Source organism: Dermochelys coriacea, chromosome 6, assembly GCF_009764565.3.
Source record: "Dermochelys coriacea isolate rDerCor1 chromosome 6, rDerCor1.pri.v4, whole genome shotgun sequence".
Classification (NCBI taxonomy): domain Eukaryota; kingdom Metazoa; phylum Chordata; order Testudines; family Dermochelyidae; genus Dermochelys; species Dermochelys coriacea.
The window spans coordinates 87145972-87173506 of NC_050073.1; the positions used below are offsets into that span (position 1 = coordinate 87145972).

The 27535-nt window shown below is 48.7% G+C and overlaps 1 protein-coding gene across 1 annotated transcript; it reads left to right on the forward strand.

Annotated features, from left to right (window-relative positions):
- Nucleotides 1-1250: 1250 nt before the first annotated feature.
- Nucleotides 1251-27519, forward strand: VASH1 (vasohibin 1). The gene is made up of 7 exons (XM_038405504.2): nucleotides 1251-2836; nucleotides 17794-17882; nucleotides 19060-19116; nucleotides 21061-21135; nucleotides 22316-22697; nucleotides 23269-23381; nucleotides 24005-27519. Exons 1-7 carry the CDS (start codon nucleotides 2573-2575, stop codon nucleotides 24075-24077), a joined length of 1053 nt encoding a protein of 350 aa, XP_038261432.1. The 5' UTR covers nucleotides 1251-2572; the 3' UTR covers nucleotides 24078-27519.
- Nucleotides 27520-27535: the final 16 nt, after the last annotated feature.

Consider the following 27535-nt stretch of genomic DNA (forward strand, 5'->3'; position numbering starts at 1 on the left):
TGAGAAAAAAAAACCTCTGTTTATTTCGCTGTTGTTCTCCAACCACTTAAATCTTGATAGCCAAGATTGCTGAAAACTCCTTTTCTTATTTTGTAGATTTGCAGCATCTTTCTTTTGTATAACTTGAGTTTGAAAGCTGGGTGTCGAACTCAGGCCATCACTTGATGAATTATCCTTTTCTTCTTTTTCTCTGGGTAACTTTATTAAGAATTTATCCATCGTTGATTATTACTGGTCCTACAAATCAAGAATTTGTTGCTGGGATAAAATGAAACAACAATACGCTGGCGCCACAAGATTACAAGGGCCAATTAAAAGTGGAAAGTCAGAAGCAGCACTCGCCTGCTTCAATATATGATATTTTGTTGTGCCTGTATACAACCAACTATATATTTTAAAGGGTGTAAAATAATCAAGTATTGTGCTAAACACGATCATACCCCAAACTGAGGGCCAAATCTAAGTTGCGTGTTTTTCCCCTCAGGTGAGGGCTCTGGGGTGGGGCTGCGGATGAGGGGTTCACAGAGCGGGAGGGGGCTCAGGGCTGGGCTGCTGGGGGCCCGGGCTCTGGGGTGGGGTGAGGCATGAGGAGCTTGGGGGGCAGACAGGCTGCCTTGGGACTAGGGCCAGAGAGGACTCCCCCCAACCCTCTTCCCGCCGGCAGCAGCGAGCTCTAGCACCCCCCTCCCCGCCTTCCAGCGCCCTCACTCTGTACCGCTGTCACTGCACATGCTCCTAGGGCCCCTCTCCGGCCCGGGAAAGCCCCTCACCTCCCCTATGGTGGGTGGGGACCGCCATCCTACGTGGCTTCTTCCCTCCCCTGCCGCAGCTCCTCACCGCAGCCTCAGGGGGAATGGGGCTGCCCCTTGCGCAGCGTGGGGCAGGAGCGGTGACTGCGGGCGGGTGGGAGGATCACAGGGTCAGACACTCACCCGAGCCCCAACAGCTGCTCAGCTGAGCGAGGTCCACTCCAGGCGTCTCCCGGCCTCTCCTCCCGCTGGATGCCGGCGGAGGGGCGGGCTGCCAATGTGCGTCTGTGTCCTTCCCCCGCGGTGGAGCGACGGCGGCGGCAGCCCGCTGCCTCCGCCAGGCCTGGGCACTGCTCTTGTGCTGTAGTAGCCTCAGGCGGCAGCGCAGACCCGCGAGGGACGCTCTGGGGCCGGGGGTGGCGCGCGCGGGCGTGGCAGGGGAGGCTCCTGGAGGGGGGGGGGGAGGAGAGTCTCCCCCTTTCCTAGCTCCGCTCCGCCCCGCCCGCCAGAGGCTCAGGCTGCCCGGCTGGGGTCTCTCGTGTCCCTTTAACGGGGCAGGGCTGGCTGGGGGAGGGGCGCATGCGCGGGGAGCGTCTCTCTGGCTCCGGGCGTGGAGCGGAGCCGGCGGCCGCGCTCGGTGTAGCCCCCGGGCGTGTGATCCCAGCGCGCGGCTCGGGCAGCCGGAGCCGAGGTGCCGCCTGGGCTCGCGCCGCGGCATCAGCGCTCCCGGGACAGCCTCGGCCAGCAGCCCGCCAGCCAGCCAGCCAGCCAGTCCGGCCGGGCCCGCGACGGGGGGGGCTTTGTTACTCCGCGTGCAGCAGCTGCCGCAGCCCACTGCCCAGCCGGTTCTCCTCGCAGCAGCAGCCAGGGGCCGCCGCGCCTTTGTCTCCTGTCCCCCGGTCTCTGCAGCCTCCTGCCCGGCAACCTCACCAAGAGCCACCCCCAGGACTGCGCTCCCTCCGCTCTCCGGCTCCAGCAGCTGGGAGCAGCTTCCTCTTCCCACGGCAGGGGGGCTGAAGCCCTGGCCGCCTGCCCCGGTGCATTGTGACCCCTCCTGAGCTCAGCAGCCCCCACCCGGAGCAGGCAGGAGCTTGGACTGAAAGCGGAGATGGCATTTGAGGCCGGTATCCAGAACTGCCCCGGGCCGGCTCGCTCCTGGAAGCAACAAAGCCTAGCGGTCTGATTGCCTTATTTTGTGGCCACTTGCTTTTGTTTGGGTCTAATGGTCTTACTGTCTAGGGTAGCTGCAGTTTCTCCGGTGTCTGGCAGACAGCGTCTCTAGCAGGTTAATATTTGAGGTGATATGAGCCTGTGGACAGACAGCTGTGCTCTGCCCCCCATGCCCCTTAGCTCTGCCAGGGTGTAGTACTTCATCGATCTGCTGCTACTGATTATAAGTGGCAACCTCCTGCTAGGTCAGTGGAGCCTGTCTTCTTTTTTTTTTGTTTTTGGTGGCCTGATCTGAATATACAGCCCCTGCTGTTTTATAACTGGACCTTTTCATTGTTCTGCGCCTGTCCGGTTCTGCCTGCTCGATCAAGGGTAACTTTTTTTTTTTTTTTAAAGCCTAATCTATCGTATGTCTCCAGGCCACTTTACCGGGGCCCTGCCTTGACTCTTCCTTCTGGTTTGACTGAGGAAACAACCTCCTGTTGGGTAAAATATACCTTGATATTGCACTGCTCTTATGTGAATGAGCCACACCCTTTTTTCCTTAAAGGGCCTCTGCACTCAGGCTGCCATATGCTGCTCTGTCTCTGGCAGGCTGAGGGGGGTGGTGGGCATAGTGTTGTAAGCCACCAATTTCCGAAGTGCAGACTGGGATGCCGGGGGGGAAAACGGGGGGCAGTGGCGCTGCTGCCACCAAGCGCTCTGAGACCAGCGAAGGGGCAACTCAGAGAGAGGAGGAGCAGGAAGATGATGGTGATGAAGATCTGCGAGACGGTGGAGTTCCTTTCTTTGTGAACCGAGGAGGGCTACCCATTGATGAGCCCACTTGGGAGAGAATGTGGAGACACGTGGCCAAGATCCACCCTGAGGGAGAAATGGTGGCTCAAAGGATTCGAGGAGCCACAGACCTACCCAAGGTGAGAATTCCTGAAAGAACTGATGAATCAAATGACAGGGCTATAGACAGTCCACTCAGAGAATGGTAGAGAAGCTGGGATTGTGCTATATAACATGGAAATTCAGATCAATAATTCTGAAGTGGGGGTTTCACTCAACAGAAACACAGTCATAAGGGTGTAAAGTATTGGGATTCCATATCAGAGGGAGAGTCTCTGTCCTGCGCTGTTTGGGATTTGGGCTTTGATTTAATAGAATTTTCCCATTTAATTGCTCTGATACTATTTGCGGTGATGCAAAAAGCCACATGTCCAGTAACTTGGCACAAATGGGGAAAATTTTGTCTCCAGGATTCTGAGACAAAGTACGGAATTGGGATTTAGCTTCTGAGGCAGCCTGCCTGGCCTGAAAGAGGGGGTGACGGTGCCCCAGCTGTATTCTGGAGCATTGTGTATTGATCCGGACACTTTGTTCTTAAAAGATTATAATTAAAAATAATCCAGAAGGGCAACTTGCTAAAAGTACAAGGTGATGGGACCTGTTTGGTGGATAAGGAAACTTAATATGTGCATCTTGGAGAAAAGGAGAGTAAAGCTGGGATTTATGACTGGTTAAATACTTGAGATGGGGAAAGCCAGAGGAGTGGGAGTTGAGTAATCATAACTAGGAACAAGCTATAGGCTATAAAAGGAAATACTTAGGTTGGACATGAGTCTTAGTCTTAGTCTTCCCCACAACAAGGGGAATTTTTGCACTGGAATGGTGCCTGCCTATGAAAGTGGCTCTGACAGAGGAGTTAAAAGCAGATTAGAGAACACTTGTAGAATTTGTGTAGAGGAAACTTGTTGCCGACAAGGAATCAGACTAGGTGATCTCACAGCTTTTCTGTCCCTCCTGCTGAGAATCCTATGAAAAGGGGAACCCAAGATCATGCAACTTCATCTTGATGCTGTATTGAGTCCTTTGCGTGTGGGCCTCGTGAGTCTTTGTAGATGTTGCCATTTTTGTATATGCATGGCTTCTGGTGGTAATTCTAGGGTATATTTAGATCCTCAGATTGAAAGTGCTTTGCAAATATTCACTGTCTCATAACTGTCCTTTGAAATAGATATCTTTATTCCCATTTTTACAAATAGAGATAACTGAGTCAAAAAAGATTAAGTGACTTGCCTAGGCTCTCACAGCAAGTCTGTGGCAGAGCCGGTAAGGAAACGTTGGATTCAGTGGTCCAGTCCCCTGTATGAATGATGAGACTTACTCCAACCCTTGTTTCTCTTCTGTGTCTCTTAAGCATGGTCTGGATCAGCACTGAGGGTGTTTCTTTGAGCAAAACTTAGCCAAGCATCTATTTTTGGTACCTTCAGCACCATTGTGTAGTAGTCCGGTTTGTGCACTGTATTCAGTGAGGCTGGTGCAGAACACATTCTGCCATCTGGGCTCACTGCTCATCAGTCTCAGCAGCTTACAGGGAATACAGAGGAGTGAATGTGATAGGAAGGATTGGGGCAAGGGAATGAGAAGAGCCCACCCTTGCCTGTACCGATGTTTCCATGTCTCTGAGCTCCATTTGTATTGAAATGCACAGAACAGGGTCTGTTTTCTTTCTTTGAAGAACTGATGCAACGGATTAGAATCCTGACATTAATATATTCCAGGGGGAAATATATTTTTAAGTGTACTCTGCAGGGCTGGTTCCTGTGTGAGGCTGATGCCCGTTAGGTTCCTGAGGCTGAATGGGACTTGGGTGGGATGCAGGAGTTGCTATAGCAGGATCAGCCCAGTAGCCTAGCTAATCTAAAATCCTATTTTGGATGAGGGTCAGTACAAGATGCTTAGGGGTTGAATTGGGGAAAACAGTGGTACTGTTCCAAGCTCTGCCAACAAAATAAGCTCCACCCCTTGAGACACTACAATGAGATGTAATCACAGGGCATGTCTACACTTACCTCAGGAGCAATCGATCCAGCAGGAGTCGATTTATCGTGGCTAGTGAAGACGCAATAAATCGACCGCCGAATGCTCTCCCATCGACTCTGGTACTCCACTGGAGCGAGAGGCCCAGGCGGAGTCGACAGAGGAGCATCAGCAGTCAACTTACCGCAGTGTCTTCACTGCGGTAAGTAGATCTAAATACTTCGATTTCAGCTACATTATTCACGTAGCTGAAGTTGTGTAACTTAAATCAATATCCCCTACCCCCAGTTTAGACCAGGCCACGGTATGTTGTACAGGTGTTAAAAACATCATCATGTGATCTTCTGGGGCTTATCTCTCCCACAGTGGCATGCTGAGCTCTGTTTGGCTTGGCTCTTTGATCGGGGGAGGGAGGACATGGTGTTACACTGTCAAGTAAATGAGCTGTCACTCACTCACCGTAGGCTGTATAGATTTTCATAATGATTTCCCTTTTCCTGTCTTACATGACTTGATCAGTAGTGACCTAGTTAACAGTGATACTTACCCAATGTTGGTTATTTATCTGAGTTAACTCCTCCAGTGAGATGAAAAGAGCAGTTCTCTCTCATAGCTCTTGTTTCGGGCTCTAAGCAGACTCAGGCAGGCATCTCTGCCTGAGAGACTTTATTTAAAAAAAAAAAAGCTGAGATTCTAGATCACAAGATGGCAGCTTGAAAGTCAGTGGCAGGATGCCATACTGTTTCTGTATGAATCCTGTAGATATGTGGATGAAAGTTTAGGGGACACGAAAGGAAATGGCAATGGAAAGTTTCCTAATTACCCCTGTCAGTTTGCATTTGACTTGAGCCCTGAAGTAGGCACAAATTTCTGGGAAGCTTGTGAGTCCTTAATTTGTAGGTTTCAGAGTAGCAGCCGTGTTAGTCTGTATTCGCAAAAAGAAAAGGAGTACGTGTGGCACCTTAGAGACTAACAAATTTATTAGAGCATAAGCTTTCGTGAGCTACTGAGCTGTAGCTCACGAAAGCTTATGCTCTAATAAATTTGTTAGTCTCTAAGGTGCCACACGTACTCCTTTTCTTAATTTGTAGATGATCTCATTATCCATATAAATCTCTACATGTTGGCTCCTGTTAAGTTCATGTTAACATGGCAGGGGAGGCTCTTCCACCTCCGGCCAGCATTATGTCCCAATGCAAAATACAGAGAGCAGAGTTGTCTCCTGCTCACTGGTGCTGTACATCCTGATAAGTAGTCTGGCAATGTCTATAGGAGGTTTCCCAAACTCTTACTTCATGCTGCTGTTTCCCAGGGCTCTGCCAGACTGTCACCTGCATGCCAGGGCCCTTTTCGATCCTAGTTGGAGAGTTGGACTAGTAGAGAAATGGAAAGGGAAATGAACTAGTCCAGTTTTGCTATCCCAAGTGGAGTGAAATGAAGTAGTGAAAAGGGTTTGTGACAGCATTTTTGTGACTTTTCTGGTGACAGGGCCCTCTTCAATCCAGGAAGAAGGACTCCTCTAGCTGCAGTAGATGGCATTTCCCACAAGGTAACCTTAGTAATTTGCTTGCAGTTTGATTTGAGGCGAGATTGTGGCCTTAGCTGAGCATTGTGGCCTTAGCTGAGCATTGTGATGTGGACCTCACAATGGCACCATCTCTGTGACCTTGCTTCTCCCAGCCCCTCCATTGTAGGCAGTGTTGAGAGAAGTGCTGAAACATCTCTTACTTCCCTTAGAAGTCTATTGTTTATCCCATTTGGGCTGCTGTGGCAGTGTGAGTGAGGCCTCAGAACTCATTAGTTAATAACGCTTTCATAGCTCTCTATCTGTACAACTCAAAGTGCTTTATGAAGGAAATGAAGTATAATTATCCCCATTTTACAGATGGGGGAATTAATGAGTGTTGACACAGTGACCTCTTGGTTCCAACAGGCAGAGGAGATGCATAGGATTTGTGGGGATCCCCAGGGTCAGATATATGCATAATAGTTCGCCTATGGGTGGCATGTGAGGTCTCTGAGAGCCAAGAGCCCACCAGTCAACATAAAATGTATGTACGGATAATATTTAACAGGTTATGTATCTGTACTGAAAATGATCTTCTTAAGGACTTGGAAGTAAGGTAAGTCACCAGGAGGTGACATACTCTCCTGCCTGAAAGAAACACACCCGAGGCAACAGATGCTTATCTCTGAGTCTGGTCATATGTGTATTGTCCATCTCACGGTGGAGATCTATTGCACACTGAGCCAGATGCCAGAAGAAAGGTTGCAAGATCTACAAGAAAAAACAAAACTGCATGGTGGGTGTCCTGTTTATGAATGAAAACAAAGGATGGGACTTGTTTGTATATCTTGGGAAGCAAAGTAACACACTGGATCCTTCATGTAGGAGACAAGCTCACAGTGTTGGTCTCCTGGAAGAGGGATCACAGCCAAACAGCTGTAAAAGGCTGTTTGGACTTTGGGTAAGCATTGCTCAACAAGACATGAGTATCTAGTTTTAAGTCTATGTTCTAGAATGTGTTATGATTTAATTTTATATGTAACCATTTGTTTCCAATACTTGCTATTACTTGAATATTTATGCTGGTGTGTAAATAAATTTTATATTTAATTTCACTAAACATGTCTAAATACTGTATGTTAAGCAGAGCAGTGATCTGAGGTGGAACTGGTAAGCTGTGATGTATTGTTTCTCTAGAGCCAAAAAATTTGTGCATCCTGCGAGTGCCCAATAGATCTGGGCTGGACGCTCCAGGGAGATGTTTGTGGGATGCTGGGATTGGAGTGTGCCTATTGCTAACCTGTAGTGGGGAGGCTACATAGGCCTAAAGCAGAGTGCTTCTTTTGCCCTTGGCCAGTGGTGTTGGGGAGCCGACCCCCAGCAGGTGCAGACAAAGTTTTCTCACACTAATGGCAGTGCTAGTGAGGTGTCTCATACCCTGGGTATCACCAAGAAGCATCACATTACAGCACAGAGCTGAAGTGACTTGCCCAAGGTGTCAACAGCAGGTCAGAGGCAAAGCTAGGAAAAGGGCCCAGATCTCTTGACTTCCAGTGCACTTTCCTACCTGTTGGATTGTCCTGCATTTTAGCATATCCTTTCTACCTTCCCTCACTCTATAGGGCAGGACAGCCTTTCAGAATAACCAACTGGCTGTCCAGTTATTCCAGAGGAAATGGGCATTAGTGCCACTCCATTCCGTTGCCCTCAGCTTCCAAAGGCTGACCTGATGATAGCACAGTTGGCAGTTGCTGGCCTTGCTGATTTTGGTAGAAGAGGTGGTCGTGTCTGTCTGCAGAGCTGATGTAGCATCAGTGGCTCCATGGGTGGTATGGCACAAAGGCAGGGAGCACATCTGCCTCTGCATTTGTAAAGGTTTTGCATTCTAAATGGCAGAGATATCAAGGTGGAAACAAGCAGATTTGTAGCTGGTCAGTGATTGTGGGGGGGACCCCCACAAAAGAAGCTGGATTATTAACATATATGAATGATAGGCTGTGATGTGCATGCTTGAGCTTTAGTTATGGGGTGGGGGGGTTAATACATCTGCTATCTGAATAACATCAGTACTCTGGCGGCAGCGGCAGCATCTGAGTAGTTAGAGTTCTAATACTATGATGATAGGACGACATAAGTACTTTGAGAGAGACGGCTTTTTTTTTAAGTTACATTATCAAACATTTCCTCCCTGAGGGAGCAGGAGCTCTGTTTGTGCACCTCTTCCATCTGATTTGCTTTCATTCTGCTTGGCTCATTTTAAGCTTGGCAATCTCAGATCTTCACCAGGCTCCCTTCCGAAGACGGGCTGTACTGAAGGGGTCGGGACTCAGCTGTGTCAGGCAGGAGTTCAGTGCAATATCCAAGGATATCCAATATTACAAGTCTGGGAGCGCTGGAATGTAACCCAGCCATACAAGTAAGGGAAGACAAGAATGGGTAAGGCAGCCAGCCTTGCAGGGGCATGTTTTCCAGTGACTGGAGCAGCAGGCCCCAGGAAACCTGCGTTGCTATCCCACCAAATTGCTGGTGACTATGGGTAAGGTAATCCACCTCTACGTTCCCTTCTGTGTTTAAAATAAATTTCCATCCACCTCCTTGAGGACTGAAGATACCTGTTTGTACTCTTTGAGATCTGTGGATGGAGGATGCTGGAGAAGGCCAAAGTGTTATCATCACTCCTCCATTCAGCTGAGGGATGAGGTTTCCTTATCTCTTCTCTCACTTCTCCCCACCTTTTCCCCAGGCAAACATACTGAAGACCTGCCACCAAGGAAACCATAGCCCAGTCTGGGCTTCATGACCAGATCTCAGAGCCAGAGCACAGCTTAATTACTTAAGGTGCCGCTTCTACATTAACTAGTCTCCCAGTGAAATGGTTTCCATTACACTGTCTCAGGGTATTGCGGTTCCCCAGAGGGAAAGGGGATCTGACAGCGAGGAGTGGTTTCCAGCAGCAGAGAGGAGTAACTAAAAGGAACCAGTAATTTATTCTAGTAATGTGTATCTAACTGGAACCCAGAGAGTTAATTTTAGCTGTTTGTCTCTGCACAAACACTGCACAAAAGTCACCCACTGAAGAAATGAATTAAGGCTAAATGCTGAGCCTGCCCTGGTTTTACCACTTTCATTGGTTCTGCTTGGGAGTAATTTCCTGTGACTCAGTATGTTAACTCATAGCTTCTAAACCAACTTAGCGTGCATTAGTTTCAGAGACAGCCGAATTCCCTGCATCATTCTCTAGAGTCTAGAGGGCTTCCTGTTCCCCTGGGGATAGGAGCTCAAACTGTTGGGGATCTTGTATCTCTACTTCCACTCCCTTGCAGTGCTTCCTGCTGGGAGAGGTTGCAATAGAAGGAGCTCTCGTTTCTGCACATTCCCAGCAAGGGACTGCAATGAGGTATTTCCTCACAAAGGTTACTGGAGACAACAGCTGGCACACTTTGTTGGTTCTTATGTGTAGTCACAGCTTGTCTCCCTGAAAGGTGCTGGGAAATGGGCACCCGTCACAAAATGCATCTTCATCAAACTGACTTATTGTCGTCTTAAAATTTTCCCCATAAGAAAGACAAAATACACAAGAGAAAAATCAAGATCTAGAACTTCTTACAGCCGCCCGCTGTTGTGTAAATACTGCTGTGCTTGGAGTTGAACCAAACAAACAGCCTCTCCCCTGAGACGCTTAAAGTCTAAATAGGCAGATGCCACCAAATACAATGAAAGGACCAGAGGGAGGGCTCTGTCTCCAATTAATGTTATACAAGGGGTGGGTGACCGCATGTTCCCTAAAGATGGAACTGACAAAACCACACTGAGAGTTGGGGCTTTGGTGTTGGATCCATGCGCAGAAGGCATTAACCTTCCTCAGAAGGCTTGGGGAAGTAATGCCACAAAGTTCTCTATCATAATTGCACCAAATCTGTTTTTCCATTCTTTCATGGACTGAGTGTATCCTTGGCCCTGTTTGTGATTCCAGCCCTGTCTTTTTGTTTTGGCTGGGCAGACAGGACCCTTCTCCTTTCTTAGGATAACTCTTAGCAGCTGTCAAAGCTGCAGATGTTGACTTCCGAGTAAACAGAAAGGAAAGTTTGGCTGGACTCATGAGGCCAAGACTGCAGAATCAAGGCAATAGTCTGGGTAATATCCACAGTTGTGTAACTGAAAGTCATAGAAGTTCAAGATGGAAAAACCATATTGCCTTATCCAGTCCATCTCCCTGTCGGTACAAATTCATACTCAATTCGTTCCTAGTTTTCACAGTGCCAACAGGTGGGGCTTTCACACCTTCCCTTCTGTCAAGGTTCCTTCCCCACTCTGAACTCTAGGGTACAGATGTGGGGACCTGCATGAAAACCTCCTAAGCTTACTTTTACCAGCTTAGGTTAAAACTTCCCCAAGGTACAAACTATTTTACCTTTTGCCCTTGGACTTTTGCTGCCACCACCAAACGTCTAACACCGGTTACTGAGAAAGAGTTTGTTTGGAAATGTCTTTCCCCCCAGAATCCTCCCAAATCTTACCCCTTTTTTTCCTGGGGAAGGTTTGATGATGATCCTCACCAATTTGCATAGGTGACCATAGACCCAAACCCTTGGATCTTAAGAACAATGAAAAAGCATTCAGTTTCTTAAGAAGAATTTTAATAGAAGAAAAAGTAAAAAGAATCATCTCTGTAAAATCAGGATGGTAAATACCTTACAGGGTAATCAGATTCAAAACATAGAGAATCCCTCAAGGCAAAACCTTAAGTTACAAAAAGACCCAAAAACGGGAATATCCATTCCATTCAGCACAGCTTATTTTCTCAGCCATTTAAAGAAAACAGAATCTAATGGATATCTAGTTAGATTACTTACTAAGTTCTAAGACTCCATTCCAGTTCTGTGTCCAGCCAAAGCACCACACAGACCCTTTGTTCTCCCCACCTCCAGCTTTGGAAGTATCTTGTCTCCTCATTGGTCATTGTGGTCAGGTGCCAGCGAGGTTATCCTATCTTCTTAACCCTTTACAGGTAAAAGGGTTTTTCCTCTGGCCAGGAGGGATTTTAAAGGTGTTTACCCTTCCCTTTATATTTATGGCATGCTCCCCAAATCACAGACAGGGTGAAATGGTGGCTGGGATTTCTTCCTGGAGCTCTAGGAAAAAACAGAGTTAATAAGACACATGCACCTCTAAATATACTACCAAGTACATAAAGACTAACAATATTTTCCACATCTCAAGGACGATTTTAACCAGTTGATTCTGGGAAACTTTCACGGGAGAGTGCATCAGCCACTTTGATAGACGCTCCTGAGATGCGTTGGATGTCGAAATCAAAATCTTGAAGATCTAAACTCCACCAAATAAGTGTTTTTGTTATTTCCCGTGGCGGTATGAAGCTACTGTAGCACAGCACGGTCGGTTTGCAGGTGGAAACGCTGTCCCCAAACATATGGGCGTAGCTTTTCCAGAGCGTAGACAATGGCGTAACATGCTTTTTCACTGACTGACCAGTTGCTTTCCCTCTCAGACAGCTTCTTGCTGAGAAACACTACAGGGTGGAATTCTTGATCCGGTCTTTCCTGCATTAAACATGCTCCCACACTATGCTTGGATGCATCGGTTGTTACTAGGAATGGTTTGTCAAAGTCTGGGCCCTTAGTACAGGGTCAGACATGAGTGTCGCTTTAAGCTGGTTAAAGACCTTCTGACACTCTTCGGTCCACTGAATGGCTTTTGGTTAGGTCTGTCAGTGGGGCGGAGATTTGGCTGTATTGCGATACAAATCGCCTGTAATAACCGGCCGAGCCTAAGGAGGATTGGACCTGTTTCTTTGACTTTGGGACAGGCCACTTTTGGATAGCATTCACTTTGGCTTGTAGGGGGTTGATAGTTCCTTGACCCACCTGGTGTCCAAGGTAAGTCACTCTGTTTAGGCCTATTTGACACTTGTTAGCCTTAACAGTTAGTCCTGCCTCCCTTATGAGCTCGAAGACTTTTTGTAGATGTTTCAGGTGTTCTGCCCAGGAATCCGAAAATATGGCCACATCGTCAAGGTAGGTGACTGCATATTCCCCTAATCCCGCTAGGAGACCATCAACAAGTCTTTGGAAGGTGGCGGGTGCATTCCGCAGCCCGAAAGGGATTATATTAAATTCATACAGCCCGACATGGGTGGTGAAGGCTGACCTTTCCTTGGCAGATGCATCTCGTGGTACCTGCCTGGTTAGAGGTGTATGTGTCCAAGGTAGAGATGAACTGGGCCCGTCCCAGTTTCTCCAATAGTTCATCTGTGCGTGGCATTGGATAGTTGTCTGGGCGAGTTACAGCATTTAGCTTACAGTAGTCCATGCAAAAATGTATCTCCCCATCTGGTTTGGGAACTAGAACCACTGGAGATGCCCATGCACTGCCAGAGGGGCGGATTACCCGCATCTGTAGCATATCCTGGATCTCCCGTTCTATAGCAGTTTTAGCTTGAGGAGACACCTGGTAAGGTTGGATTTTAATTGGGTGAGCATTACCTGTGTCAATGGAGTGGTATGACAGTTCAGTCAGTCCTGGGGTGGCTGAGAACGTCGGCGTGTAGCTAGTGCACAGCTCCTGGATCTGCTGTCGCTGCATACGCCCAAGGGTCATGGAGAGGTTTACCTCTTCCACGCCACCAGCACTTTTCCCTTCATAGTAGACACCTTCAGGCCACTCAGCGTCATCTCCTCCCTGGGCAGTAAACTGACAAACCTTTAATTCTCTGGAATAAAAGGCCTTTAGAGAATTAATATGGCATACCTTAGGCTTTCGGTTGGAGGTGGGGAATGCTATGAGATAATTAACAGCTCCCAGGCGCTCTTGGACCGTGAATGGCCCTTCCCACGATGCTTCCATTTTATGGGCCTGGAGCACCATTAAGACCATGACTTGGTCTCCTACTTTGAAGGAACGCTCTCTGGCATGTTTATCATACCAGGCTTTTTGCTCTTTTTGAGCATCCTGTAGGTTTTCTTTAGCAAGGGCTAGAGAGGTTTGGAGGGTGTTTTGTAGGTTGGTTACGAAGTCCAGAATGTTAGTTCCTGGAGAAGATGTAAATCCCTCCTATTGCTGCTTCACCAACTGTAATGGCCCCTTAACCTCGTGGCCATATACAAGTTCAAATGGTGAAAACCCTAAACTGGGATGTGGTACAGCTCTGTAAGCAAAGAGCAACTGCTGCAACACTAGGTCCCAATCATTGGAGTGCTTATTTACGTATCATGGCCCCCAAAGTTCTATTAAACTTCTCCACCATGCCATTTATTTGATGGTGGTAAGGAGTGGCAACCAAGTGATTTTACCCCATGAGCTTCCCAGAGGCTTTCCATAGTTCCTGCCAGGAAATTAGTTCCTGCATGTGTGAGGATGTCGGAGAACCAACCTACCCTGGCAATAATGTCTGCTAGTGCCTGGCACGCACTTTTAGCCCTGGTGTTGCTTACAGCTACTTCTTCCGGCCATCGGATGGCAAAATCCATGAAAGTCAGTATGTACTGCTTTCCTCTGAGTGTCTTTTTTGGAAAAGGACCCAGAATATCCACAGCTACTTGCTGAAATGGAACTTCAATGATGGGGAGTGGCTGGAGAGGGGCTTTGACCTGGTCTTGGGGTTTTCCCACTTTTTGGCATACCTCACAAGACCAGATAGACGTAGATAGAAACATCCTTGCCCATTTCCCCCCCCAGGTGGAATGACCTCCCCAAAAGGTCTTTGGTCCTGTTCACCTCAACATGGCCACTAGGATGATCGTGGGCTAAGCTCAAGAGCTTGACCCGGTACTTAGTTGGAACTACCAACTGTCTCTGAGGATGCCAGTCTTCCTGGTATCCACCAGAAAGAGTTTCCTTTTATAAAAGTCCTCTTTCTACAACAAACCTGGATCAATTAGAAGAGCTGAGAGGCGGTGGGTTGCTCCGTGCTGCCATCCAAGCTTTCTGGTGGCTTTCATCTTCTTCCTGTTTGGTTTGGAACTATTCCCCTGATGCTGGAGACATCAGTTCCTCATCGGATTGTGGACCTATACTTGGTCCCTCTGGAAGCGATGTAGGGGATGGGGCTGTTTCCGTTGACTGTGAACCGCTCTCCGCTGGTGCACTATGTTGGGGTTCAGGCTCCGGCTGAGCCTCTTGTGTAGGGTTATCAGCTGCTGCTGGTTCAGGTTTGGTGGGGCCCTCTGGTGTTGGGGTTGCAAGTACTAGATTCAGTGCTGGCAGTGGGTCTGGTGCTAGTTGTTCTGCCGGTTCCGGTTCTGGCTCTGTCTGGGTCTCTGGAATTGGATCCACTACTGCTGTTGCAGACGTTGGCCTCGTGTCCGGATCCATCACTTCTGACCAGGTCCTGGTAGAAGTTTCCGGAACAGAGCTAGGCGTGACGGCTTGTTTAGCCTGGCTGCGGGTGACCATTCCCACCCTCTTGGGGGAAGACTTGGCCAATCATGTGAAGCGAGCCAACAGCATGGGGATGGGATAATCATCAGAGATTGCAAAAGTCCACGTTCCTGACCAGCCCTTGTACTGGACAGGCAACTTGGCTGTAGGCAAATTGAAAGAGTTTGACTTGAAGGGTTGAATCGTCACTTGGATCTCTGGGTTGATTAAATTGGGGTCCACTTAGGAAGCATGGATAGCCGACACTTGTGCTCCGGTGTCCCTCCATGTGGCGACCTTCTTTCTGCCCACACTCAGTTTCCCTCCGCTCCACGGGTACCTGGGAGGTATCTGGGCCTGAGGACCTCTGGTGTGATTCCAGTGCAATGAACTGTGATCTGTTGGGGTTCTTGGGGTAGTTGGCCTTTACATGCCCCGGCTCGTTACATTTAAAACATCGTCCAGCAGACGGGTCACTGGGGCGAGGTGGGTTGCTGGAGAACGGTGTGGTGTGACGATAAGGTGGCTGGAGGGTTCCTTGGGGGGTAAGTGGGGCCTTGGGCTGCCCCCAGTAGTAGGGTATGGTCTGAGGTTGTCCCTTTTGGTATCCGCTCCAACTGCGACCAGTTTTTTTTCTTTTCTGCAACCTCCACCCATTTGGCTTCAATCTCCCCCGCCTCGATTACAGTTTTGGGCTTCCCATCTAGGATGTATCTTTCTATTTCCTCAGGAATACCCTCTAAGAACTGCTCCATTTGCATTCGGAAGGGCAAATCTTCTGGAGATTTAACACTTGCTTCTGATATCCAGGCATCCCAATGTTTCACAATGTGGTAGGCATGTTGGGTAAATGACACGTCTGGTTTCTACCTTAGGGCTCTGAACTGCCGACGGGAATGCTCGGGTGTTAGCCCCATTCTGATTCTCGCCTTGGTTTTAAACAGTTCATTTGTTCCTTAGGCATTTCAGCCGCCACCTCAGCTAAGGGTCCACTGAGCTGCGGCCTCAGCTCTACCAAGTATTGGTCTGTACATATGCTGTACCCAAGGCAGGCCCTTTTGAAGTTTTCTAAGAAGGCTTCGGTATCATCACCTGCCTTGTAGGGGGGAACTTTCTGGGATGGGAAGTGGTACCTGGAGAAGGAGTGCTAGGGTTTGTTGGTATATTCTGCTGAGCCTTTGCCTTCTCCATCTCCAGTGCATGCTTCCTCTCTTTTTCCTTCTCCTCCTCCACATGCTTCCTCTCTTTTTCCTTCTCCATTTTTGTCCCTTGCCTCCTTTTCCTTCCTGTGGGCAGTCTCCATTTCTTTTTCCCTGGCCGCGTGTGCATCCATCTCCATCCGTATGAGTTCTATCCGTTTTTCATGTTCCTTTTGTTTTTCCTCAGCCTCAAATCTGGCTAATTCCATCTTTTGTTAAACCATGCAGTCTGTCATCCTAACCTCTCTGTTTTTAACTAACTTTACACCCGAGAGTTAGAAAGAAAACAAAACAAAAAACTTGGCTTGTAAAATTTTGCTGTGCTGTAATATGATACCTATATTCTCTGATAGCAATTGTCAGCCTACAGAGAAATCCATAAAAAAACACCTAACACCTTTGTCTCCAGGCAAATAGGCAGAAAACCCCTCTAGTTGCTCTTAGGGGAAAAAAAAACTTCAGGTCTGTGAAGGCTTGTGAATTTCCCTGCAGGAGGTTAACTACCCTGCCTTTAGGTAGAGAAAACTCCAGCTGACAAAAGACAATTTCCTCTTGTATCTGCTTTGGCCCCAAAGCAGAAAAAAAAACCTAACCGCTTTCAGCCAAAACCCGGCTTTTCAGCAGCCCAAAGGGAAAAAAAAATTCCTTCTCAAATCTGTGCTTCTGGTTCAAAAAATCTCAAAATGATTTCAAGTTAATCCCACCTCTGCCACCATGTCAAGGTTCCTTCCCCACTCTGAACTCTAGGGTACAGATGTGGGGACCTGCATGAAAACCTCCTAAGCTTACTTTTACCAGCTTAGGTTAAAACTTCCCCAAGGTACAAACTATTTTACCTTTTGCCCTTGGACTTTTGCTGCCACCAACAAACGTCTAACACCGGTCACTGAGAAACAGTTTGTTTGGAAATGTCTTTCCCCCCAGAATCCTCCCAAATCTTACCCCTTTTTTTCCTGGGGAAGGTTTGATGATGATCCTCACCAATTTGCATAGGCGACCATAGACCCAAACCCTTGGATCTTAAGAACAATGAAAAAGCATTCAGTTTCTTAAGAAGAATTTTAATAGACGAAAAAGTAAAAAGAATCATCTCTGTAAAATCAGGATGGTAAATACCTTACAGGGTAATCAGATTCAAAACATAGAGAATCCCTCAAGGCAAAACCTTAAGTTACAAAAAGACCCAAAAACGGGAATATCCATTCCATTCAGCACAGCTTATTTTCTCAGCCATTTAAAGAAAACAGAATCTAATGGATATCTAGCTAGATTACTTACTAAGTTCTAAGACTCCATTCCAGTTCTGTGTCCGGCCAAAGCACCACACAGACCCTTTGTTCTCCCCACCTCCAGCTTTGGAAGTATCTTGTCTCCTCATTGGTCATTGTGGTCAGGTGCCAGCGAGGTTATCCTATCTTCTTAACCCTTTACAGGTAAAAGGGTTTTTCCTCTGGCCAGGAGGGATTTTAAAGGTGTTTACCCTTCCCTTTATATTTATGACACCTTGTGAGTCTGTTCCATGCCCTGATATTTCTTGCTGTTGTAGAATTCTTACTGAACTTGGCTACATTTTCATTCCATGCCTCCATCTGAGACCCATGTACTGTCCTGAGCTCCTCTTCCTCCTTTGTATTGGTGTTCTTTAGATGTTTGTAGACTATTTTGTGTTCCTCCTTGGTTGTCACTTAACTAAATTCTACAGACTTTCTTTTAGTTTTTCATTTTAAAAACCAGTCCTTCCATCTCCCTGATAACTGTGTGTCACTCTTCTCTGAACCCCCTCCAGTTTGTCAGCTTTACGATAGAAGAATGAAGTGACTGTCAACTCAAGGAATATCTCGGGTGGACAGCAAAAAGGGATTAGCTCCTTGGGTTACAGAGGAATGCAATTCCTATGGTGATGTGCCAGTGCATTCAGCAAAGGGACTAGCAGGTTCAGGAGATGTCTGCTCTCTGACTCACTTTGCTTCCCCCTGTTCAGATTCCCATACCGAGTGTGCCTGCGCTCCAACCGTCCACCCCCATCCCTGAGCGTCTGGAAGCCATACAGCGCTACATCAAGGAGCTTCAGTATCCTTTACTATTATCACAGACACCAAGGAATGATGATCCAGGAAGGGGAAGCAAGGAGACCTTCCAATAGCCGACCATAAGAGAACAGCTGACTCTGCTTCAGCCAGAAGGGGAAATGAAACTTGTTCCCTATAGCAGAAAACTGAAGTTGTGACAGTGAGTGGTTTTGCTGTTTTATTCTAATCCTGCCCAATTGTGTCTCCTGTGATTAACCTCTTTGTCCCAGCAGCATGTGTGTCAGCAGGGCCAAGCTAATGTGTGGTAGGCTCTCCTTCAGCCAGACACCTTGAATTCAAGTGGTTGTTCCTTTTAAAACATCCTAATTGAAGTTCCTTGTAGTTGCTGTGCTTGTCTAGCCCTGCAGGGAGGGCCTGGGACAGATTAAAACCTGAGGTTAGAAAATGCTAATCTCCCCTGCCAAGCTTGGGTGTGCTGGTGATGAGGAACTTGAGCTTCGTGCTGAGTCATTTTACTGGGTGATTTCTGCTCTGTAGGTGGCCAGAACATGATAATCACTCCTGCTTTTGAGAGTCAGGTGGATGACCAACTCCCAACCATTTATAGCTGCCTGTATGTTTATGGCCTGGGAACAGGACTCCTACATACCCTCGTGCTCCGTGTGCTGGGGTGGATGAGGGCATGTGCAACATAAGTGCATTTTTATCTTGCTGATGGGATATGGAGCTGACTCAAGGTAGGAAGGGAGTCTGCCAGCACCTTTTTTGCTAATCCTGGGGTTGTGCTGTTTTGGGGATAGATCCCAGCCAACATGAAAGCAAAGTAGTTTTGGCATCATTTAGACTGGTCATGATCCCCTGCAGGCAGCATCAAGAGAGGACTTGGTTCAACCCTGTTCAGGTCTGGGAGCCTGTGCTCTTGGAGAGGAGGCTGACCAGAAAATATGCTGTCAGCAGGAATAGGGAGGGAAATAGATTGCCACTCTGTTTCTTTCCTCCCCCAAGCCAAAGAATGCAAGTGGGAGGAATAGCCAAATGGAAACGCCCACTTTCTATTGGCTGGTATTTTGCTTGCTGGATCCTGAGATCCTTGTGAGAATGGTAACTGATACCTTGGTAGTACAAAGAGCTTCATCCAGGCAGATTGCAGTATGTGGGCAACTCTGTCTTCTCAGCTCTCTTCCAGTCTGCATGGCCCCTTAACCTTTTTCCTCCAGGTACAATCATACTGGGACGCAGTTCTTTGAAATTAAGAAGAGCAGACCTCTGACTGGGTAAGTGCTGTCAGCCTTTCTCATGCTCCTGACTTCCTGTTTGGGGAACTTGCCACCTCTGATACCTGCTACCCCTGTACTGAGTCTGGCCGAGAGTACAGCTGGACTCTGGGGATTTTGTTCATTGTCACAGTTCTGTCCTTCCTGAGGGGGTTGGATTCTGCTCAGGGTGCAGCTGGTCAGAGCCATAATTTAGCCTTATTCAAGCATGAGGGCTGGATTTGTTGCCAACGGTTAGTAAACTTTTCTGTTACTCAGAGGTGCCCAGTCTCTGAGCACATCTAATTTATAATCTAGATCAGGGGTCTCAAACTCGAATGACCACGAGGGCCACATGAGGACTAGTGCATTGGCCCGAGGGCTGCATCACTGACACCCCCACCTCGCTGCCCCAGGCCCTGCCCCCATTCCAACCCCTTCCCCGAAGTCCCCACCCCAATTCTGCCCCCTCCCTGCCCCCAGGGGATGCAGGAGGGGCGCAGGGTGTAGCGGGGGCTAAGGGCAGGGAGTTGGGATGTGGGGTATGGCAGGGGGCTCAGGGCAGGGAGTTGGGGTGCAGGAGGGGTGTGGGATATGGCAGGGGCTCAGGGCAGGGAGTTGGGGTGTGGGCTCTGGCCCGGCACCGCTTACTTAGAGCAGTTCAGGGGTGGCAGCAGCGCACACTGGGGCTAGGGCAGGATCCCTGCCTGCCTGACCTGGCCCCGCTCCGCTCCAGGGAGCAACCGGAACCAGTCCCTGTGGAAGGGGGGCAGAGGGCTCCATGTTGCTTTCTTTCAGGTACCTCCCCTGAAGCTCCCATTGGCTGCTGTTACCCGTCCCCGGCCAATGGTAGCTGCGGTTGGCGGTGCTTGGAAGTGAGAGCAATGCATGGAGGCCTCTGCCGCTCTCCCCCGCCCCGGGCCTGCCGGGACATGTGCGCCACGGGGGGGGGGAGAGGGCGGGCGATCCCATGGTCGGATTCGGCCCACAGGCTGTAGTTTGCCCACCCGTGGCCTGGAGGTAGACAGAGGGGCGGGGTGGGGGCACAGGGAGCTTGGTGGGCTGCACGAAAGAACCCCACGGGCCGCATGCAGCTCACGGGCTGCGTGTTTGAGACCCCTGATCTAGATAATGGGCTTCTGAGGGATTTTGTGTAAAGTGAAACAAAGCCCTGCCTTAAACAAGCTCTCCAAAGGCCAAATATCTCTGCAATTCTAGCTGTCCAGAGTTCTGGAGTGCGTTTGGTGCAGAATGTGGACTTGCTAGACTTTTTTTTTTTTTTTGACTGAAACTTTATAAAGAACAAAGAAATGTGTGAGGAAGGAAGGAGGAGGTGGTGGTGGACACCCCCAGACTGCTGTGCATTGCAAACCCCCAGGCATGTATACAGGATGAAAGCAATCATCTTCGTGCACCTGGGTTCCACATGTATAGTTAGGGACCTCGTAGTCTGCTAACCAAACCATGTGCCAACATTAATACTGCTGGCCCAAGCCATCAGGTATGGGTGGATATTTGGGAATTCCAAACATCTTATGATGTAACCAGGGCAGAATCTGCTGCAGGCCCCTTCCCTGCCCTCAGATGTAGGAAAGCAAGTGTCTCTGGAACTCTGCCTCCTGCCTGAGGTGTCTCATCTTGGTCGGATGGGTAGAAATCCAGAGGGACTGCATTGAGATGAAAGGGAATTACTCCAGACTTGCTCAGAGTAGTGTCTGGCATAGATGGTAGATCCTGTTTGGCTCAGTGAGGGGAAACTCCACAGTAGCAGTGTTGGAGGGGAATGGCAAAATACTGAGTTTGAATTTTATTTATTCCTAAAGGGTTTTCTCTTCTCCCATCTGCCTTAACAGCCTTCCTCTCTCCTTGCAACCTGCCCTGCATATATGCTGCCCAGCGACTGAATTCACCAGCCCTGCCCAATGCAAACCCCTTTAATTCTCTCCTGCTTGTGCTGTCTAACAGGCTGATGGACCTGGCCAAAGAAATGACCAAAGAGGCCCTGCCAATCAAATGCCTGGAAGCTGTGATCCTGGGAATGTATCCTTTCCTCTTAGAAACATGCATGTGTGCCCATCCTAATGTCTTCTCCCCCTGTAGAGCCCTGCAAATCTGGGGATATCCACTTTATATCACACGTGGATATCTGTGGATCATGGATTGGATGTGGATACAAACTTTGTATCCGCTCAGAGCTCTACTCCTCCTGCTCTCTTATGCCCCTCTTATGCTGCTGGAGCATTGCAAGGGGCCAAGCAGAGAACCCGAGTAGTGGAGTTAGTTCTTCAGGATCACTTCTCTCCCCCCCCTTTAGGATTGAGTGTTTATTCCTTTTGGATATAATTGGGGGAGGGAGAGGCGAAGGATGTGGGGATTAAACAGGAAGGAAATACTGTTGAATAGTGGGGATGTTTCACTCACTATATGTCACCTTGCACTTTCTCTGCAGTGCAGGCAGACATGGAAGGGAACCTGTCAGACTCTCCCTTGCATAATCCTTGCTTTTAGATGCAGACTTGTGCCAGCACCTAGTGTACACCAAGTGTACACGCGTACACAGACTTGTGCCAGCACCAAGTGTACACGCGTCCTGGGAAACGCATCTCCTTTGGGACCTGCCAGGCTGAGTCCAACTGGGGCCACGTTTATTTATTTATTGGAGTTCACTCAGTGATGGGGAAGCATTTGAAAGCTAGGTTAATGGGCCTTTGTGTTTTGGAAAGTTAGTTGTCTTCAGATGCAGTGCTTTTATGAAATGCCAGTCTGGGGATCTCGATGGCTCAGAAGAATGGGTTACATTTTACCTGTAAGGCACCAGGTCCCATCCCTCCTAGGCTGATAGTGATGGTCAATTTTAACTAACTTGCCTAGTGGCCTCTGTGTGAAATGAGATGGTGGCCCTGGTCCTCCCAGCAGGACAGGTGTACACACTATAAAACTGCCATTATAACTGGCTTCCCTTTGTGGGCAGCCTTGTTGGAGAAGGTGAGGACTGAGCATCCCTCTGATCCCAGGGCAGGGTAGACTTGTCTTGTGGGGGGCTGGAGCTATACCTGGTCTGGGGATTTGGTCTCCAGGGCTGTCAATCAGGTACTTATCATCAGCAGTGAATCTGCTTTCCAGTCTAGGCTGACTGAGATGTTTTGGGGGATGGGGAAGAAGAGTCTTACTCCTTCTCTTGGCATCACCAGTTGTTTCCTGAATGGGGTGACATTGCCAGTTACCTCACCAACAACATGCCCACACTGGAGCGTTTCCCCATCAGCTTCAAAACTCACTTCTCAGGGAACTACTTCCGCCATATTGTGCTGGGGGTGAACTTTGGGGGTCGCTATGGGGCACTGGGCATCAGCCGGCGTGAGGAGCTCATGTACAAGGCTCCCACCTTCCGCACACTGAGCGAGCTGATCTTCAACTACGAGGAGGCATACCACCGCTGCTGGCACGTCCTCAAAAAGGTGAAGCTGGGCCATTGCGTGTCCCATGATCCACACAGTGTGGAGCAGATTGAGTGGAAGCACTCCATTCTGGATGTGGAAAAGCTGGGCCGTGAGGACTTCCGCAAGGAGCTTGAGAGACATGCACGGGACATGAGGCTAAAGGTGAGAAGCTGGGAGGTGCTGGGGAGACCAGCCTGCTGCTCTTGAAGGCTGCAGGTGTGAACTTTGTACTTGGTGCCAAAGGCTTGGAGTTTAATTGGATCCTGGCGCTAGTATGCTGGGAGGTACAGATCCTGCTGGGTTGGGGTGCAGGTGGGGGAAGGCAGGGAAGGGTAAGGATTCTCCTCTCCTTTCTGCAGACCTTGGCCGCAATGGGGTGCAGACCCCTCTCCACTTGGCAGGTGTAGATGTTGTGTATCGGGGTACAGCTCTTGCCCAAGAGCTGGGAATATGAATCCTGTGCCTTCAGGTATGCCTGCTGGACACTGGACAGATGAGCCAAGATACGTACTTGTTCAGAAGTTTTGTGTGCAAGGTTGTGCTTGAGACTCTCTAAAGTCAGGGTACAGTACAGTAGAGCTACATAACGCTCACCACTGCCTTCTCTTTTTTCCTTTTCATTTTCTTCATCTCACTGTTACCCCTTCCCAGACAATGGAGTACCTTGGGCTTTATGTTCTCCAGCCACTGCTAGCCCTGGCTTATCTCCCATCTTGATGTTTTCCTTCTGCAGATTGGCAAAGGAACAGGGCCACCATCTCCCACCAAGGATAGGAAGAAAGATGTGTCCTCCCCACAGCGGGGCCAGTCCAGTCCACACCGCCGCAACAGCCGTGGGGAGAGGCGGTAAGTGGGATTGGTGGATGGCTTGGTTGGAGGATCTTTCTCAGTCGTGCTATAGGATTTCCACTCCATCCCCTCACTCCCTTGGATAAAGTAGATTTCTGAGAACTCTTTTGGCACGGTCCATAACTGGAGAGATGTCTCAGCTGCATTGGTGTATCTCTCCCTTTCAGCTTTGTCACTGCTTTCTCCAGTGTGAGTTGCTGCCTTCCCACTTTCAAACTATAGCTGGAATTAGGGGCAGGCTGCAGGTAGAGGAAGGTCACCCCATCTAATGCCTAATGTGTGATGGGTCACACATATGACCCCCAAAAGAGACGTCTGAACCTGCATCATTGGTCAGTGAAAACTGGTGTGCCTTTGAGGCTGCTTTCAGGCCTACCCCAAGTCTATCTTCCCAGGAAAGTGTCTCAAGTGGAGGTGCTGGGCTTCTCACTCTGTATTCCATCCTCTTGTGGGAGTTAGCAGGGTGAAGAAGAGCCGCCACCCCTGCTACTCTAGCTGTATGGGATCTGGTAAAGCGGATGAAACTCCTCCTATGTTGGCACCTCTCAATCTGACAGGTTATCCTGTCAAAAGAGAAATTGAGAATGCTTCTGACTATCAACTTCCCTCTTTCTTCACAGGCTGTCTGGTGAGAAGAAGCCTGCCGAATCCAAAGCCATGCCAGACCTCAATGGGTATCAAATCCGGGTATGAAGAGAGGCACACCTGGTGTGCCTGGCTCCATCGACTCTTCACTGGCCACGCTTGAGACCAGGATCCACTTGTAGCAAGCTCGACATGGGGAAGGGGAAGTGGGAGTGGAGGGCTGATCTTCCAAGGTACTTCTATCAAGCCTATCCCAGAGCTGTATCCTGGGGGTCAGACAAGTCACCTGCCTGTCTTCTCGGGAAGAGCACTTTTTAATTCAACAAAAAAAGTTTTTAAGAGAACAGATCTGCCAGTTGATGGGAAGGTGCTGCAGGAAGCTCGGGAAGCTCCTGCTGTGACGTGGTGAGGGGTTGAGCGAGTGAGCCAAGCAGAGCTCAGGCTTTGCATGGAATCCTTTGGGTTGACAAAGACGACAGGTGGGGCATTTTATCCACAGTGCCTTTTCCTCTTCTATGCTGAAGGTCTCAAGCCAGCACAAAGCCCCTGGGCTTGAAGGAGGGGAAGGTATCGGAATGGAAAGGCCCCTGCCTCTGGTAGAGGAAGGATTTTTGGTTTTGTAATTTCTGTGTATTTTGCTACTGTCACTCTTGTTGGGGAGGGAGGGAGTGAAATGCACAATCACCTTCTCCATCCCCTGTGCCTGCAGGGAAGAGGAATAAGCCCTGGAATAATTAATACTTGCATCACTAGTGAAAATGCAACCTATCAGTGGTGTTGAGGGGCTTATATGCAGTGAATCCACCACTCTAACATTCTGTCTGGTCTGCAGTGTATCCCACTATGGCTCATTGACTCTATGGGGGATGAGTATGTGTCTCCTTTCCTGTGAGGTGCTGTGGATGCTTCCCTTCATGGCAGGCTGTTCAGGAAATGCCCATGCTGTTGTAATGTGGAAACAGGCTGCTGGACAGCTCTATCTGTGAGGATGGGTGCTTAGCTCGTACGATAGTTGGAAACTGTGCCTCCCCTACTTCCTTCTCAGTGGTGGTCACTGGAAGCTGTGGGGAAAGCTTTGGCCACTGAGGTGCGAACTCCATCAGGAAGCAAGTGACTCTGCACATGAGTAGCCTTCACAAGCATCTTTCTTTTCAGAAAGGAAAGAACTTCAATTTTTCCTTACTGGGTTGTAGTGTTAGTCTCGTGGTGGTGGTGGTGATGAGGCCTTCCCTCCCATCCTGGCCACTTGCTTAACCCTGGAATATTCAAGGCATTACCACATCAAATTCCCACTTTAGCTCTTGTGTTTATGAAGCTACTATTATGACACCTTGCACTTCCCCCTTACAGAGTCTGGCTCCATCTCACCCTTTGAGGAAGGGCTACTTTTCCTGGATGCTCAGAGCCACAGTGGGATTTTGGGAACCAGTCTTAAAACAGAAGGGTACAAGCTCCAGTGCAGTGCTCTGCTCAAGGGGTCAGTGTGCTGGCAAATCCTTAAGCAAAATAAGATGGTGTTTTGTGGTCATGTTGCCCTGTTCACCCCCACCCCTTGTCTACATCCACAGCTGGCCAATGCCTGCTGGAGTGCCTCTAAAAGCAAGGCATACTGCCTCTAGGAACACACAGGGCACTGCCACAGCAAATCCCATGTGGTACCCCTGAGGCTGTTTTCAGGAAATAAATGCTATTGGGGGTAGAGTGGGGAAATGTTTCTCAGATTGAAATCAGGTGGGGTGCTGCATTGTTGCTGTAGGGTAATAACTCCCAACCCTTTCATGCACTGGTCTACCACTCCATGCTTCCTTCCCTTCATCTATGGAGGTTTTGGAGCAACCCATGCTCAGGCTGGGCAAGAGGGGCGGAAATAAATGAGCTGTGCTGCCATACCAAATCCAACCCAGCGGCTCATGCCCAAGTTAAACCTAGGGTAACAGCCCAATCAAGATTGAAATGTCTGTGGGGAATCACTGTTCCAGGGTATCCCATTTCTCCAAACTGTTCAGTCTGGCCCATTTTGATTGCAGAGGTCTGTCTGTCCTAGGAGCAGGGAGCATAGCTGTGTGCCTGTCTTCCTCCGGTTTGTTTGACACAGTGTACTTAACAATACTAATTATGTTACCTGACTAAAGCCTTGGCAGCCCACAAATTTCCATTCAAAGGAGAGGCACAGCTAAGCAGTCCACATGCTGCATGTCAGAACTGAGGAGCATTGGCAGATATGTGTGTGGGGCCCAAAACTTGGCATACCAGGGGTGCTGCAGCTCATGGCAGAGTTGATTCAGAGAGGGAGATGGGAAGCAAGGGGTGAGTGGGTCAAGCCTGAGGCATGTTGACATAGATGGGGCTGATGAAATGTTTAACATTAGATCCTGTTATATTACAAAAAGTGTCTAAATATTTATGAAATCTGGCTGTATCCAAATCATGTTAAACATTCCGTATTCCCTCTTGCCTGAGTGCATGTTGGATGCATGATTCAGACTCTAACTATAGTAGATAACTGGGCTTTCTGTCATAACATGGGTGGCCACAGACTTTTTGATAGTGTTGAATGGGGCCTTACCTCAAGTAATATCTTCTATCAGTTGAAGCAGCATTAACCCTTAAAGCACCGCTCCAGAGGGATCTAACTGACTCCTTACAGGTGCCTAATCATAACCTTTCACCACCAGTTAGTTATTCTGTGCTTATCACTGCAGTTTGTCAGTCCAGGCTCCTTTTTAGCTGTCTGTCCTTTCTGCAGCATGGTGTGTGGCCAGAAGAAAGATTGAATAGGGAGGTAGCCATAACTTGCTGTTTACCCAGAATTACGTGGGTAATCCTAAAGAATTTAACACAAGTGACAGGTGCTAGTCTCCAGAACATAAATAATGAAATAGTGATTGGAGGAGGAGGAGGACCTGAATTGGCGTCTCCTACCTCTCTCTGCCCTAACTACTGGAGTCATTCCCTCTCACTCTGCCCTGTGACTGTTTTGATTATTTAGTCACAGTGGAACAGCTTCAAGAGAAGAGAGTGAGGGAGCCCTAAATCAGAATATTCCATAGTGCAGTGATTAGCGCAATCCCCTGAGAAGGGGAGACCGTGTTCAAATCTCTCCCCCCCCCCCCCGGGGAGGAGGTGGAATTGAACCTGGATCTCCCAGATGAGTTCTCTAATCACATCCCAGATGAGTGCTCTAATCACAGAGCAGCTCCAGCTCTTGCCATTTTGTGTGGAGCACGGCAGGTGCTTAACTCATTTCCTCAATAAATGACTTGGGGCCTAAGCTGTCTGACCCCAGGCGGCTGGTTCCCGTTTGTGGATCACTAAGCAGAGCTAGGTACCGATCTCTGAGAGGGATGAGGCTAACCACACACCTCTAGCTTAAGTGGCTCCCAGCCTAACACGTTGGCTCTTGTGGATTGCATTCTGGGGCCCCTATTTCTCCCCATTCATTGTATAGGAGCCTAGACGCCTAACTTGGCTTTAGAGTAGCAGCCGTGTTAGTCTGTATTTGCAAAAAGAAAAGGAGTACTTGTGGCACCTTAGAGACTAACAAATTTATTTGAGCATAAGATTTC